The 17816-nt window shown below is 43.7% G+C and overlaps 1 protein-coding gene across 1 annotated transcript in view; it reads left to right on the forward strand.

The window, feature by feature from the left end:
* Window positions 1–396: 396 nt before the first annotated feature.
* Window positions 397–17816, forward strand: part of LOC309552719 (uncharacterized protein) — a gene marked incomplete at its 5' end in the record, with an annotated part of 70962 nt that continues 53542 nt past the window's right edge. The window contains 8 exons of the mRNA XM_082253643.1: window positions 397–730; window positions 1432–1659; window positions 4794–4994; window positions 5937–6116; window positions 15590–15925; window positions 16757–16819; window positions 16906–17029; window positions 17527–17689. Coding sequence (XP_082109769.1) covers window positions 397–730; window positions 1432–1659; window positions 4794–4994; window positions 5937–6116; window positions 15590–15925; window positions 16757–16819; window positions 16906–17029; window positions 17527–17689 — 1629 coding nt within the window. The remainder of the gene's footprint in view (window positions 731–1431; window positions 1660–4793; window positions 4995–5936; window positions 6117–15589; window positions 15926–16756; window positions 16820–16905; window positions 17030–17526; window positions 17690–17816) is intronic.

Below are 17816 nucleotides of genomic sequence, written 5' to 3' on the forward strand. Positions count from 1 at the left end.
GACAGTGCATGTCCAGGTGCAGTATGGTAAAATGTTGGAAACATAAAAATGAAATAATTATGATAATAGTACTATTGATTGGTCTAGGGGGAATATGTGGCACAGCAAGTGGGGCTGGGAAATGTATGCCATCACATGCGGTAACATAATAAATATTATATCAACCAATCAGCCAGAGCAATGTCTCTCCATCCCTGTATTGCGTAGCAAAAAAGGAGGGGGGAGGACCTTGAGTGAGATACACGAGGGGGCTTTTTGTCATGTATCTCCATCCCTATTCAATAGAAGAAAAAAAAAGGACAGATCACGCCGCAAAAAAACATTAAAATTAGGGGCATTCCAGAAACCTTTCAAACCAATAAATTACCACACTATGTTCACGATCTGTTTAAAGTGATGCTACCTAATCTTACGTCAACAGACCTTACTATTGACAGGATACATCGTATCCCAAAGCCCTCCTTCCTACCACAAGAAATACCGCGCAATGTCCTCATGAGAATCCATTTCTACCAGGTGAAGGAGAAACTATTGGAAGCCTTTCGACGCAACAACCAACTACCAGAACAAGCAGCTAATATCCAAGTCCTCCCTGACTTTTCTCGACAGAACCTAAACACCATAACTAAAGCCCTGCGAAACAATAAAATTATCTACAAGTGGAAATATTCAGCCAAACTCTGCGTGACACATCATGGGACATCCACCGTAATCGACACCTTAGATGAAGGCATGCGCCTCCTCTGACAATGGGGAATAATTCCTTATCTCCAATCTACAGTACATTACCCATCCCCATGTGTCAACAACCCAAACACGTTCAACCAGACTGGCAGATTGTCGCAAGGAAATCCAAGCCACCATCACGCAAATCCTAGATAATATATCACCATGCCATTCCCGGAGCCACAGGGCACTGGACCCAAATAGAGTACTTACCACCGTACTCAAAACCCCATGAAATAGGCAGCGATTGCTGCACTCAAGGTTCAATATGGACCTTTTTTTATATTTTTTATTCGTTGATGTTTTCTTTGTTTCTGTCCTTAATTTGGGCAACTTATGCTTCTAATCTGACTATGACTCCCTTTCTCCTACCAATGCACTTTTGGATACAACCCCCATTCTCTATCAAGTTACATGCCTTTTGGAGAAACTACCTGTTGATGATTACACGTTACAAACTCTTACAATCTGACGTCACATTTCCTAAAAGTGAACTACTACACAAGCTCAATGAGGATCCATCTAACTATGTACACATCTTCTACCTTCTTACCAACAACTTCTAAAATGTCTGTCCCTATTCCAATAATCAAACTCAACTCATCAAACTTCTCCTCAGCCCTCATATGGAATATCGCGATTTATATCAATACTCAATACACAAATGAACCTTAAATCTTAAATTTATATCCTTAAACATTCAAGGACTGAATCATCCTGCGAAACGACATTCTCTCTGTAAGGAAGAAACGACTAACAATCCGGATATCATTGCCATTCAAGAAACTCACTTCCACTCGCACACCTCCCTGCACCCACAAGAACTACCCATATATCTTCTTGGCTTCAATGCAAGCAAAGAAAGAGGTGTAATGGTAGCAGTGAAAGACTCGGTCACATTTACCCTTTCCAAGGATATCCTAGACAAGGAGGGTAGTAATATTTTGCTTGTTTGCAAAATTAATGATTGTATTTATACCATTGCTAATATTTATGCCCCCAACTCACACCAGCTGACATTTTTACGCAATTAATTTACTAAAATATCTAAAGTTCGTGAAAGTCATCTAGTAATGTGTGGTGATTTCAACCTGGTAGCGGATCATGTCATGTTCACCTCCTTCAGGGTGCCGTCCTTGGGCAATCTTATTCATATGGAGGATGTACAAATTAAGGTGACTTCACGTACTTCTCTTCCAGACAAAATACATATACCCGCATAGATATGTTCCTAGTAGACAAACACTTGCTACAAAAAAATATTGACTTCTACAATATCTGACTTCACTATCTGGTCAGACCATGCAGCTATATATATGTCCATTACAGACGCCAAAGCACATCCCTCCACATACATATGGGGATGCAATAACTCTATAGTTTTAAACCCCGAATACCAAAAATATATCAATGAATTCCTCCAAGAATTCTTCTCACATAACGATCTTCCGGAAACAGACCCCTTTATCATGTGGAATGCTCATAAAGCGTTTATTAGGGGCATATTTATTTAATTGAGGGCTAGAGCGAAAAAGTTGTACACAACCAAACTGGAGGTGCTCATAGCAGAAATCCATTTTCTTGATGCCCTTAATAAAACATCCCCCTCACAAGATAATGCATCCACATTGTATATTCTAAGGAATGATCTGAGAAGATTGTTGTGTGAACAACAAGACAAGTATATAGCCCGCTTAAAAATTAAACATTATGCTCTCAACAACAAAGCAGGCAAATTTCTAGCAAATAGACTGAAAGCCAAAAGCTCTATGAAGAATTGCAGTTTTGTTCCACCCTTACACCAAGAACAAACTCATAAACCCACAAGAAATTGCGAATGCCTTTGCAGATTACTATCATTCATTATACAACTTAAACAGTGACTCCGTCATGCCTCAACCGCCTAACATAAAAATACAACAATTCCTTGCAAACCTCAATGTGCCTACCTTAAACGAAGCCCAACTGGACACTCTTAATGCTCCCTTCATGGAAGGGGAAATCAAGAAAACGATTGACTTCCTCCCCCTGAATAAATCTCCTGGCCCAGATAGATTAACAAATGAATACCTGTGCTCCTTCAAAAATATACTTACACCCTTCCTCCTTCCAACTTTCTCTAATGCTATCAAAACCTCATCATTCCCCCACGAAATGCTCCAAGCCCATATATCCACCCTACCTAAACCAGGGAAGACAATACTCCAGCTAATTTCAGGCCCATTTTACTCCTAAACACGTATGTGAAAGTTTACACAAAAGCCACCAGACGCCTGATCAACCTCATGCACCATGCTGAGCAGAGTTGAACGCCTTCTCTGCTTCTCTCTATTGACACGGAGAAGGCATTTGATAGAGTCCATGGAAGTGGTACTGTCTAAATTTGGCTTTAAGGGCTCATTCTTGTCAGCAATCATGGCCCTTTACTCCACTCTATCTGCCAGGGTCCTCACTTCAGGTCTACTATCCAAACCATTTCTAATAACTAACGGAACTCGCCAAGGCTGTCCCCTTTCTCCATCAATTTTCAACCTCATGATAGAACCCCTAGCAGAATCCATTCGATCTCACCCTCTAATATCAGGATTTAAATTTAAAAAAGCACACAAAATTAATTTATTTGCTGATGATGTCATCTTAATGCTGACAAACTCCATAGTTTCACTCCCTATCACACATAAAATCCTCCAAGACTTCAGTAACATCTCATACTACAGGGTGAACTTTTCTAAATTCTTGATACTTAACCTTGGGATCCATGTAGAAACCCGTAAACACCTTTCATCACACTTACCATACTCCTGGACTGACCGAGATATACCCTACTTAGGAATTAAATCGGTATCCCCGACATCTAAAATCCTAGACGCCAATATGAAACCCCTACTTAATTCCAAAGAAGAGGACATAGGTAGATTCTCAAAAACTGAATTATCTTGTGCTGGCAGACTTGCAGCATTTAAAATGATAAGCCTCCCTAAAATATTATATGTATTTCGTACACTCAACATCATGATACCATTACGCTATCTCAATCCTACTGGATTTATGAGACCAAAGTTGCCGTTCTTCGAGGGTTAAATGTTGATTTTGATTTGAATTGCTTTATTTCTGACCGTTGATTTGAGTATATTTCATTATTATTTTTTTGGATTCATTATTTGTTTTATTTTTTTGGGGTTTATTTTGTAATCCGGTTGACAGCAGGTGTACGCTTTTTTCTTTACTTATTTACTCTTCCCAGATTTTATATTATGTTAGTATAAGTCTATATATAAGTATATATTTACATGTATGGTTCTATTTTACATACCTCTAATGCTGTTTTATAGGCAGGCTTATTGCTGGCTTGTGTACATAAGTATACCGGTATCTGGGGTTATATTTGGTATCCCGGATCTCCCCTTTATGTTCCGGCTACTAGATTGATAAACTTAACATCTGGTTATATTTTATAGCCACTGGATGGTATTGCTATATTAAGCCATATTTTTAAGTTATGTCCAGCCGCACAGTGGTTTCAGCCATGACCCCGGAAGGTACTTTTACTTCCGTATTATGTGCTGGAGCGTCCCCGTTACCAGGTCAACCAGTCCGGGGGATGTAAGCCTATCAGCTGTAGCCGCCTACCTATTTATTCGGGTGACGTCCTCCTTCTCTCATACTGCTGACAAAGTCCCCGCCCATAGGGGACGATACGCGTGCGGAGGGAGGAGCTACTGACGTCACCCGCTGTCATCCGGAAGCAGCTGTGTCCAAGCCTGGGCTCGCTGCCGTTTGTGTTCATTGACTTATCGTGGAGGCTTTAATGGTTCTTAAGGGAAGGATCCCTATCGGGCTAATTACAGTGTGATACCTGCTGGAAACATACACCTATACTCTGAGGCATCCAAGTGGAGACATATTCTTGTGTCTTTTTGCTTTCAGGTGAGAGGTCAATTTGTGTGGTGATGGAGGTCTCACAGAGAGCACCTATGTCCTCATTGTAGGAGTCTACACACTTCTGAATCACGGGCTTCTATGCATGGACTATATTTTATTTATATTTTATTGCTTTTACCTTTTAGGCGCTGCTCTGATTGCTGTGACATACCATAACGAACGTCTGAAAAGTTTTCGAGACCTACAATTAGAATTCGATCTTAACAAGGCAGCCCTGTACTCGTACACCAGAATTTTAAGCTTCCTATCCAAATATCCTCCCCCACAAATACACATACCTAGTATAATCTGGCACTTCTTGTCCAACACGAACTCCAATAAGAAAGGTATAACATTATTTTACAATGTTCTCCAACACAAACTACAACTCTCCAAAACTTCACCTATGCTTAAATGGGAGGAAGACTTCCAAAATTCTTTCTCTGAAAAACAATGGCTAACTGCAATTAGATCCATTTACTCAGCATCTCATTGTGTAAACCTCTGGGAAAAAACACAAAAATTGATAGCAAGATGGTACTTGACACCATACCGCTTATCAAAATTCTACATAAATCAAAACCCCCAATGCTGGAGAATTGTGGGCAAGTTGGAAATCTTTTGCATACCTTCTGGTTGTGTAAGAGCCTAACCAGCTTTTGGAAAAAAGTATTCAAAATATTATCAGAGACCACTGGCATAATAGTCAAATCTAATCCAGCCCTTGCGATTTTACACCAGGGCATAGACAACATACATTCCAGCATGTGAACCGTAATAATACATATCTTAGTAGCGGCTAAAACGGTGATAGCAAGACACTAGACTAATGCTTCAACACCCAACCACTCAGAAGTCATAACCCTCATTAACACACAGTTCTCTTATAGAAAAATGTATTCTTATACGATATCACAAACTGGGAAGTTCAACAAGTTGTGAAAAATAAGGATTGACAGTAAATACTACGTTTAAGCCTTATGAAAATATAAGACATGCCTTGTCTTGTATTCAATGTGTACACTAACCCTGATTGTTGACTGTTGACTGTCTAATGAGACATAGCCTCAATGGAACTTTCCTCATACTTCAAGATTCCATCATTGAATGTAATTTCAAATGTCATTTTGCCCACATTGTTTGTTCGTCATTTATATGTTATTTATTTTGTTACAACAATAAAAATATTGTTACAAAAGTGTTGCAGAAAGCTAAATGTGTTGGATAAAATCAATATGGTTAGTTTTCTCAGATAGCTTTTATATTCCATTCAAAATTTCTTGTTTTAGGCGGAGTAAACCTTTCATCACACAATAGAAGTGATAAATACTGTACCAGCCCAAAAGAAACTCATGCTCAACTGATTTCTGATGTGAACCCAACATTATCTGCTAAATACTATACAAAGAAATCTGGAAATACCATTCAGGGAAAACCAGCCACCTCTTCCCCTGCAAAACCACCTTCAGGTGATTCGCTAATGCAACTTTATCCTGGCAGTTCAGAGGATACGCCTATGAAAAGAAAGGCAGTTTCACCTTCACAATCTATAGCGCCTCCACAAAAACTATTATTTGCACCAATGACATCGCCTAGCTCTACTATGAGAGACCCATCCACTGATCTTAGGAGCACTCAGTTATCAAATTTCTTCTCAGAGCCTGGTAAGCTGGAAATACTTTCAAGTTCACCTAATATCACAATTTTTTCCTGTCACAGCAGTTATGCCGAACTAAAAGACCTTATAAAAACCCCAAAAAGTGTGGAAAAAAACATTTACTGACACAAGAGATATTGATAGTTCAGTCATAAAGACTGTATAATTGATTGCCCACCAAAGCCCTTTAACATCTATGAATATGTCTTCTTTACTAGCTCAGAAACATAAGCAAATAGGACTGGTAATTTTGGTTATAAAAAGGGCAAATGAATCCTTTTCTGAGATGAGAAAATCTGAGTGAAAATTATTACAATATCTCTCCTGCCCATCAGGGAATTATTATGCCTTGTCTCCTGGAAGGGGGTGAGTGGACTTGGTCCTCCATGGCTTGTTGCTTCAAGTTGGGGACGGGGAGGAACCTATTTTGTTGATTCACCTTAACCATTTGAGACATAAAATGTTGGAAAATCCAAAAATGTTAGAGCTGTCATCAGAACGAATTGTGAGCGGAAATCTTCCAATGTAATTTCCTGTTCCTGTGACAACTGTCTTAGAAAATGATTACATTTGTGGAGATTTGCTTGTACTTTCTGTTGAGTCTCCAAAACTGGAAATAAAGGGAAAGATCCTCAAATAAACACAGACAACAAAAATTAAACTTACAAGGGTTTCATACTTGCCTACTGTTCCCAGATTTGCTGGGATAGTCACGCCCAGATTTTAGGGCTGGAGGGACAGCAGCATAGGGAACTACACATTCTGGATGGACCCTCTGCACACTGCTACACCCTTTCCAGCAAACTATGCAATGAAAAAAAGGGGATATTTAGTTCACATATATTGCAATACATGTTTAAGCTGACCAGTAATCCCTCAAAGTCAAAGTAATCCCTCTTCGGCTATTCCTACACTGCCTTGCCACTGCAAATGCTATGGGACACTATGCCAACACGCATAAAGACCCAAGGTGGGGGAGAGCAACTAGGTTACAGATCTGGGCACTGACCTGCATTGCAACAGACAAAAAGATATACCTGTGCTCAAATCCCAATAGCTTGTTCATGTATATGTACTATCAGGTGCTAAAGGGGTGTGATCACATAGTAACACTACACATTGTGGAGGGACCCTCTGCACACTGCTACACCCTTTCCAGCAAACTATGCAATGAAAAAAAGGGATATTTAGTTCACATCTGTTGCAATACATGTATAAGCTGACCAACTGCATCAAAGTAATCCCTCTTCTGGCCAGTCCTACACTGCCTTGCCACCAGGGCCAGACTGGCCTACCGGGATACTGGGAAATTTCCCGGTGGGCCGCCGGCCCTGGGGCCGCTTTAAGATTGCGGCCGCTATTGGTTGCCGCGCCGCGGCCGCTATTGGTTGCCGCGACGCGGCCGCTATTGGTTACCGCGCCCGCTATTGGTTGCCGCGCCGTGGCCGCTATTGGTTACCGCGCCGCGGCCGCTATTGGTTACCGCGCCGCGCCCCACGCTGTGATGGCCGCTGCAGCCCTGGTGAAGACAGTCTTTCCTACGTCAGCCGCTATGAGCGGCATGAAGTCACATCTGGCGCCGGCGGGAGCAGCTGTGCGGAGCCGGTGGTGGATTATGTGACTGTCAGCAAGACGGACGGTCACTGCTCCGAGAGTACCCAACACACAGTACACAGTGTGTACTACACAGACGCCAGCAGCATGATAGCACCCGGGAATCGAGTCTGACTGACCACCAAGTTACTTAGTAAGAAAACTCAGCAGTGCAAATTGCAATTATTGATCCCATCCTCCAACCTCCACCAGTCCAGACAACCACCCACCACTGCCCCCTGCTGATCTCACCACCCCCACAGATCTTATTCCTGATAGGATGGGGGGGGAAGCAGTGGCGGTGGGGAGGATGGCACCCCCCCCATCACCACTGCCACTAATCTCCCCTCACCACTATAGCTTCCACTGATCTCACCACCACTACTGACCCCCCCCCCACCACCCCTGCCACTGATCCCACCATCCCTGCCACTGATCCCATCCCCCTCACCACCACCACTGCCACCAACCCCACCCCCCTTATCAACACCACCGCTGCCACCGACCCCACCCCCCTCATCACCACCACCGCTTCCACCGACCCCACCCCCCTCATCACCACCCCTGCTGCCACCGATCGCACCCCCTCATCACCACCACCGCTGCCACCGATCCCACCCCCCTCATCACCACCACCCCTGCTGCCACCGATCGCACCCCCCTCACCACCACCCCTGCTGCCACCGATCCCACCCCCCCTCACCATCACCGCTGCCACTGATCCCACCCCCCTCACCACCACCACTGCCACAATCCCACCCCCCTCACTATCACCACTGCTTCCACTGATTCCACCCCCCTCACCACCACCCCTGCTGCCACTCATCCCACCCCCCTCATCATGTCTGCAACCTCTGACATCTCCTGTACTATGTCTGCAACCTCTGACATCTCCTGTACCATGTCCGCACAGCCTCTGACATCTGTACCATGTCCACACAGCCTCTGACATCTCCTGTACCATATCCGCACAGCCCCTGACATCTCCTGTACCATGTCCGCACATCCTCTGACATCTCCTGTACCATGTCCGCACATCCTCTGACATCTCCTGTACCATGTCCGCACATCCTCTGACATCTCCTGTACCATGTCTGCACAGCCTCTGACATCTCCTGCACCATGTCCGCACAGCCTCTGACATCTCCTGTACCATGTCTGCAACCTCTGACATCTCCTGTACCATGTCTGCCCAGCCTCTGACATCTCCTGTACCATGTCCACACAGCCTCTGACATCTCCTGTACCATGTCCGCACAGCCTCTGACATCTCCAGTACCATGTCCACACAGCCTCTGACATCTCCTGTACCATGTCCGCACATCCTCTGACATCTCCTGTACCATGTCCGCACAGCCTCTGACATCTCCTGTACCATGTCTGCAACCTCTGACATCTCCTGTACCATGTCCGCCCAGCCTCTGACATCTCCTTTACCATGTCCACACAGCCTCTGACATCTCCTGTACCATGTCCGCACAGCCTCTGACATCTCCTGTACCATGTCTGCAACCTCTGACATCTCCTGTACCATGTCCGCCCAGCCTCTGACATCTCCTGTGCCATGTCCGCACAGCCTCTGACATCTCCTGTACCATGTCCGCACATCCTCTGACATCTCCTGTACCATGTCCGTACAGCCTCTGACATCTCCTGTACCATGTCCGCACAGCCTCTGACATCTCCTGTACCATGTCCGCACATCCTCTGACATCTCCTGTACCATGTCCGCACAGCCTCTGACATCTCCTGTACCATGTCTGCAACCTCTGACATCTCCTGTACCATGTCTGCCCAGCCTCTGACATCTCCTTTACCATGTCCACACAGCCTCTGACATCTCCTGTACCATGTCCGCACAGCCTCTGACATCTCCTGCACCATGTCCGCACAGCCTCTGACATCTCCTGCACCATGTCCGCACAGCCTCTGACATCTCCTGTACCATGTCCGCACAGCCTAAGACATCTCCTGTACCATGTCCACACAGCCCCTGACATCTCCTGTACCATGTCCACACAGCCTCTGACATCTCCTGTACCATGTCTTCAACCTCTGACATCTCCTGTACCATGTCCACACAGCCTCTGACATCTCCTGTACCATGTCCACACAACCTCTGACATCTCCTGTACCATGTCCGCACAGCCTAAGACATCTCCTGTACCATGTCCACACAGCCCCTGACATCTCCTGTACCATGTCCGCACAGCCTTTGACATCTCCTGTACCATGTCTGCAACCTCTGACATCTCCTGTACCCTGTCTAGAAACCTCTGACATCTCCTGTACCATGTCTGCAACCTCTGACATCTCCTGTACCATGTCCGCACAGCCTATGACCATCTCTTGTCTTTTATCATGTCTGCAGTCTCTGAGGGGGAGTCTGGAGAGGAGTCGGGAGTGGGAGTGCCACCGGGATGGGGGTCACGGGAGAAGTCAAATGTCTGTGGACTGTGGAGAGAAGACTATAGGATAAACCCAGAGCCAACAAGGGAGCCAACTGACTGAGCCCTGCACGGTCCCCCTGAGAGGAGGTCAGTGACACTTCCGCCAGACCAGTCTGAGTGGGGGTCAGTGATGTAAGGGGGAAATAAATACAGTAATGTAAGGGGGGGCATTGATATAAAGGCCCCCCTTATATCAGTAACCCCCCTTCTTTCTGCGGAAGGTGGTCTATGGTCACATTTCCAGAGTTCCTGGGGTTCCCCTTTACACCAGAGTCTGCAGCATTCCCCATTACAGTGCAAGGGGGAACTCTGGGGACCCTCATGTAAAGGCAAACTTTGAGTATTTTTTATTCTGGTAATATATCACCATCGCAATAAGTGGACTGTTCTTGATAATTGCTCCACTTTTAACTGGAATTTGCTCATATGTATGTATATATATATGTATATGTATGTATGTGTGTATATATGTATAATATATATATATATATATATATATATATATATATATATATAAATAAAAACCCTATGTGATTTCATATCTGTCTTATCTACATATAATACACACTTCACATGTGCTTTAAAATGCATGGTTTTCCCTTTTATAATCAAAAAAATGAAGCTATGCTGTTGGGCCGGTATAAAAATGCTATGGGGCTGGTATGAAATTATTTCCAGGGCTGGTTTTTATTCCCAGTCCGGCCCTGCTTGCCACTGCAAATGCAATGGGACACCATTCCAACACGGGGCAAATACATGAACAAGTTATTGGGATTTGAGCACAGGTATATCTTTTTGTCTGTTGCAACGCAGGTCAGTGACCAGATCTGTAACCTAGTTGCTCTCCCCCACCTTGGGTTTTTATGCCCTGTGTTGGCATAGTGTCCCATAGCATTTGCAGTGGCAAGGCAATATAGGACTGGCCAGAAGAGGGATTACTTTGATGCAGTTGGTCAGCTTAAACATGTATTGCAATATATGTGAACTAAATAACCCCTTTTTTTTCCTTGCATAGTTTGCTGGAAAGGGTATAGCAGTGTGCAGAGGGTCCATCCAGAATGTGTAGTGTTACTATGTGGTTACACTTCTTTAGCACCTAATAATTCAAATGCATGAACAAGCTATTGGGATTTGAGCATAGGTATATCTTTTTGTCAGCAGCATAGGGAACTCTCTTCTTCTGGACCGATATAAAAAAAGCTTCTCAGGCCTCATTTGTTTAGCCAGGGGCAGAAAGGGGACTATTTAATCACATTTGGATGCAGGCGGAGTAATCTCCACACCAGGGTTCCGGAGAATTGCTTTGACGGATGGAAGAGGCCAGGACTTTAACTTAATTGTCGGGAACCGCAGTGCGGGGATTACTTTACTCTCTACCCTCTCTGCCCCTGGCCCCCATGGCCCAGATAGCAAGCAATTGTACTGCAAGACTTGCTAAGCTATTGCTAGACTTGCCAGGCTTCACAAGTGTTGTACAATTTCAGCTAGTCTGCATTGCATGAGTCCAGATCAACTTTCTTTGCAAACTTTCTGCAAGTCTGCAGCAAGTTCTGATTCAGTTTGGTTGTGCAATAGTCATCCCACCACAGGGGTCATTGTGGCTGAATATTCATGCTGTAGACTCTGCTACCCCCTCACTCCAAGGAACCCAGCACCATGTGTCAGAGCCTGCAGGGGAGTTCAGGATGGGTATGCTGCACTTTCTGCCCTGGAAATAGTCCTTATAGGGTACACTTTTGCTTTGGATTATGGCACTTTTCCACTGCAAGTACCGGCTCGGCTCTACTCGGCCCTGCTTGGCCCGGTTTGCTTTTCCACTGCTGGTACCGCATGGGTTGGTGTTGGAACGGTTCGGTACGGTACAGTATGGTTTGCTTTTCCACTAAAGTAGTACTAAAGTTAAGTGGGTGGGATAACATTGGGGTGGGTGGGATTCTCTGACCAATCAGTGGCTAGAAGTGACTGCATGCAAAGGATTGTGGGATATGGTACCAGTTATGGTACCTGTTGGAACCACAATCGAATAGGTAAGTTTTTTTCAGAGCCGTACCGTACTGTACCGTTCGGTTCCATGCAGTGGAAAAGCGCCGCCGTACCGAACCGTACCGAACCGTTCCGACACTACCATGCGGTACCAGCAGTGGAAAAGCACAAAAGCGTGCCGAACCGTTCGGTTCCATGCAGTGGAAAAGCGCCTTTAGTGTACATTTGTGTTTACTCTCTGACAGGAAATTGCTTCCAAACCATCTGATTTAACCCCTCACAGGAGCATTTGTCTAGGGAAGTCTATATTCTATTCAAAATGTAATTTCTTGTTGTAGGTGGATTAAACCCTTCATTATACAAGACAAGTGATAAATACAGTACCGGCCAAGAAGAAGCATTATATACTGAATGCTTTACAAAGAAATCTGGAAATACCATTCAAGAAAAAACAGCCGCCTTTTTTCATGTAAAACATCCTTCAGGTGATTTGCAAACTTTTCCAAGCAGATCAGAGGGCACACACATAAAAAGAAAAGCAGTTTCACCTTCAAAATCTTCAGCATCTCCACAAAAACGATCATATGCACCAATTATATCACCTAGATCTACTATGAAAAACCAATCCACTGATTTGAGGAGGAGCACTCAGTTAACAAATGACTTCCTGGAGTCTGGTGAGTTGGAATCACTTTCAAGTTGACTTGACAACAGACAAAAAGATATATCTGTGCTCAAATCCCAATAGCTTGTTCATGTATATGAACTATCAGGTGCTAAAGGGGTGTGATCACATAGTAACACTACACATGGTGGAGTGACCCTCTGGACACTGCTACACCCTTTCCAGCAAACTATGCAATGAAAAAAAGGGGATATTTAGTTCACATCTGTTGCAATACATGTATAAGCTGACCAACTGCATCAAAGTAATTCCTCTTCTGGCCAGTGAAAATGCAATGGGACACCATTCCAACACAGGGCAATAACATGAACAAGTTATTGAGATTTGAGCACAGGTATATCTTTTTGTTTGTTGCAACGCAGGTCAGTGACCAGATCTGTAACCTAGTTGCTCTCCTCCACCTTGGGTTTTTATGCCTTGTGTTGGCATGGTGTCCCATAGCATTTGCAGTGGCAAGGCAATATAGGACTGGCCAGAAGAGGGATTACTTTGATGCAGTTGGTCAGCTTAAACAAGTATTGCAATATATGTGAACTAAATATCCCTTTTTTTCATTGCATAGTTTGCTGGAAAGGGTGTAGCAGTGTGCAGAGGGTCCATCCAGAATGTGTAATGTTACTATGTGGTCAAACCCCTTTAGTAACCTGATAGTTCAAATACAGGAAAAAGCTATTGGGATTTGAGCACCATTGGCAGGTACTTAATGGATCAGAGTGGGAAGACCTTTCAGATATGGAAGATATTGAGAAGGCTTACAGCGAACCTGGAAATGATAGGTAGGCAATGTGGAAGGGGTGGAAAAACAGACTACTGTGGGGAAATATCACCATTGCGTGAAGGGTGGAGACACCATTATGAGAGGCTGGGACACAAACTACTGTGGGAAAATCTTATCATTGCAGGGAAGAAGTGTAAGCCCTATTCCCAGAGCCCTTCAATTTTGAGCTTGGGGGGTCTATACTGGAAGTAAAAAGGGAAACATCATACATACATCTGGATGTAACAATATTTGTGGATAATAAAGTTCTCTAGTAATTCAAAAGAGAGGCAATAAGTCAGACAGTGGCTGCAGAACTGTCCTTTGAAAAGTGTTGTCACCTTTCTTTGTCTAACCTTTATATGAGTCAGCCTTTCAATAAAGTTGGTCAGCTTAAACAAGTATTGCAATATATGTGAACTAAATATCCCCTTTTTTTCATTGCATAGTTTGTTGGAAAGGGTGTAGCAGTGTGCAGAGGGTCCATCCAGAATGTGTAGTGTTACTATGTGGCCACACCCCTTCAGTAACCTGATAGTTCAAATACAGGAAAAAGCTATTGGGATTTGAGCATAGGTATATCTTTTTGTCAGCAGCATAGGGAACTCTCTTCTTCTCAGGGGCAGACTGGCATCTTTCAGCCCATGGGGCAAGTACAAACCAGAGGCGCATGGTGCAGAGACTTGGCCCCCCTCCAACTCTCCCTCTTCCCATCCTCCTGACCCCCCATTCCAGGCTGAAGCTCAGCTCCAGGTACTCTCTACTCACCGGCTGAATCCGGGTTCCCAACCTGGCCAGCAGGGGGCGGTTGGGGGGGGAGCTGGGACAGCTTGGTTGGGGCTGGCCAGGGGAGGAGAGTCTAAAGTGGGGCATAGAACCAGCCTCTGCTCAGACACAGTTTACACCATCCAAGCTGGTGGGGAGGGAGGCCTGTCCTCATTCCACACTCAGTAGGTCAGTGGCAGAGACTTTTTACTTCTCTTCACCAGGAATCCTTTAGGCATGTTTGTGGCAGAAGCAGTGCAACATTTTTACAGGACCTCAGAGCAGCCCAGGGGGCAATTGCCCCCCTGCCCCCTGGCCCAGTCCTCCCCTGCTTCTTCTGGACGATATAAAATATATATATCGATATATCGATATAAAAAAAGCTTCTCAGGTCTCATTTGTTTAGCCAGGGGCAGAAAGGGGACTATTTCATCACATTTGGATGCAGGCGGAGTAATCTCCACACCAGGGTTCCGGACAATTGCTTTGACGGATGGAAGAGGCCAGGACTTTAACTTAATTTTCGGGAACCGCAGTGCGGGGATTACTTTACTCTCTACCCTCTCTGCCCCTGGCCCCCACAGCCCAGATAGCAAGCAATTGTACTGCAAGACTTGCTAAGCTATTGCTAGACTTGCCAGGCTTCACAAGTGTTGTACAATTTCAGCTAGTCTGCATTGCATGACTCCAGATCAACTTTCTTTGCAAACTTTCTGCAAGTCTGCAGCAAGTTCTGATTCAGTTTGGTTGTGCAATAGTCATCCCACCACAGGGGTCATTGTGGCTGAATATTCATGCCGTAGACTCTGCTACCCCCTCACTCCAAGGAACCCAGCACCATGTGTCAGAGCCTGCAGGGGAGTTCAGGATGGGTATGCTGCACTTTCTGCCCTGGAAATAGTCCTTACAGGGTGCACTTTTGCTTTGGATTAGTGTACATTTGTGTTTACTCTCTGACGGGAAATTGCTTCCTCACCATCTGATTTACCCCTCACAGGAGCATTTGTCTAGGGAAATCTATATTTTATTCAAAATGTAATTTCTTGTTGTAGGTGGATTAAACCCTTCATTATACAATACAAGTGATATATACAGTACCGGCCAAGAAGAAGCATTATCTGCTGAATACTTTACAAATAAATATGGAAATGCCATTCAAGAAAAACCAGCCACCTTTTTTCATGTAAAACATCCTTCAGGTGATTTGCAACCTTTTCCGAGCAGATCAGAGGGTACACACATAAAAAGAAAAGCAGTTTTTCCTTCAACATCTTCAGCATCTCCACAAAAACGATCATATGCACCAATCATATCACCTAGATCTACTATGAAAAACCAATCCACTGATTTGAGGAGCACTCAGTTAACAAATTACTTCCTGGAGTCTGGTGAGTTGGGATCACTTTCAAGTTGACTTGACACCGCATTTTTTTCTGTCAAGCAGAACTAAAACACCTGCAAATCCTAAAAAGTATAAAAAAAAAAAAATGGGGCATTGGTAGTTCACTGATAAAGGCTGTAGTTGATTTGCCACCAAAACCCACCAACATCTATAAATATGCCTTCTGTAGCAGCTTGGAAACATAAATAGATAGGACTGGTAATTTTGGTCATAAAAGGGTAAAGTAACCCTCACAAAATAGAAGTGAAGCCTCAACAAACATTGTTCCAATGAGAAAATGTGTGTGGGAAATATTAGAATATCTCTTCTGCTGGTCAGGGAATTATTATGCCTTAATGGTCTCTTGAAGTGGGCTTTAAATTGGTCCACCATGCCTTGCTGCTCCAGTTGGGGATGGGGGAGTAGCCTGAAACAGGAACCTATTCTGTTGATTCACCTTCACTATTTGAGACATGATATTTTGCAAAATCCAAAAATGTTAGAGCTGGCATTAGAATAAATAAATGGTAAGGGGAAATCCATATTTTTATCCATATTATCCATAACTAAAGGAAAACAAATTTGTCCAATGCATACGCTTTAAGAGAATTTACCTTTTTTTCTCTGAATAGTGCAATTTTTTATTTATCAACTACTAAACACTATGCTTTAGTAAATGCACAAGCATCAAAAGTTTTGCAGAGTGCTAACTTTTACATTCCATCCAAAATGTAATGTGTTTCACGTTGTAGGTGGCGTATACCTTTATGCATCACAAGTGATAAATACAGTATAACAAATTCTCAAATTGTATAATTCCCCTTCGTCCTAATTTTAGTGTCGTGGAAAAAAACACCAGAAATTTGTCTTTCCTATATTTGGAAGCACTGCAAATTTGGAGGTAAATTACTGCAATGTTTGAATAGCAAATTATCAGTTTTGTGACCTGTGAAATGGATGTTGTTGATAACAGTCATTTTTTAACAGATACATGCACCAACATGCATTATCATCTGCCATACCGTTGGCAGGTACTTAATGGATCAGAGTGGGAAGACCTTTCAGATATGGAAGATATCGAGAAGGCTTACAGCGAACCTGGAAATGATAGGTAGGCAATGTGGAAGGGGTGGAAAAACAGACTACTGTGGGGAAATATCATCATTGCGTGAAGGGTGGAGACACTATTATGAGAGGTTGGGACACAAACTACTGTGGGAAAATCTTATCATTGCAGGGCAGAAGTGTAAGCCCTATTCCCAGAGCCCTTCAATTTTGAGCTTGGGGGTCTATACTTGAAGTAAAAAGGGAAAACATCATACATACATCTGGATGTAACAATATTTGTGGATAATAAAGTTCTCTAGTAATTCAAAAGAGAGGCAAGAAGTCAGACAGTGGCTGCAGAACTGCCCTCTGAAAAGTGTTGTCACCTTTCTTTGTCTAACCTTTATATGAGTCAGCCTTTCAATATAAATCACATTTCACTGTCATATTAGGAAATTTATGAGTAAGAATACCATAATGTTATTCAGCAAATAGATGTCTGTCCAGTTTGGGACCAAACCAAAGCTCATCGGGTCATTTTTGTCTTTCTTCACATTGCAGCTTTCAAAAGGTCAACTTTCAGATCATGACAGCCAATGCCAATCCAGTCCGCAGACTCTCCACCCCATCATCTGTCACTCGACCTCCTGAGTATGTACTGACCACTGAATGGATCTGGTACTGGAAGGATGAGTTTGACATCTGGATTGAATATGGGCACCTAGTGAGTAAAATTCTAATTTTCAAAAACATTTATGAGTGAAAGTCTGTCCACCCATGAGTAACATTTTGGTTATGAATTTCCACACACTTGTAAAATCCAGGTACGGACACTGCACTCAGAGTAAATA

The sequence above is a fragment of the Pelophylax lessonae genome (assembly GCF_965119305.1).
Source record: "Pelophylax lessonae genome assembly, chromosome: 4".
In the NCBI taxonomy this organism is placed as follows: Eukaryota; Metazoa; Chordata; class Amphibia; order Anura; family Ranidae; genus Pelophylax; species Pelophylax lessonae.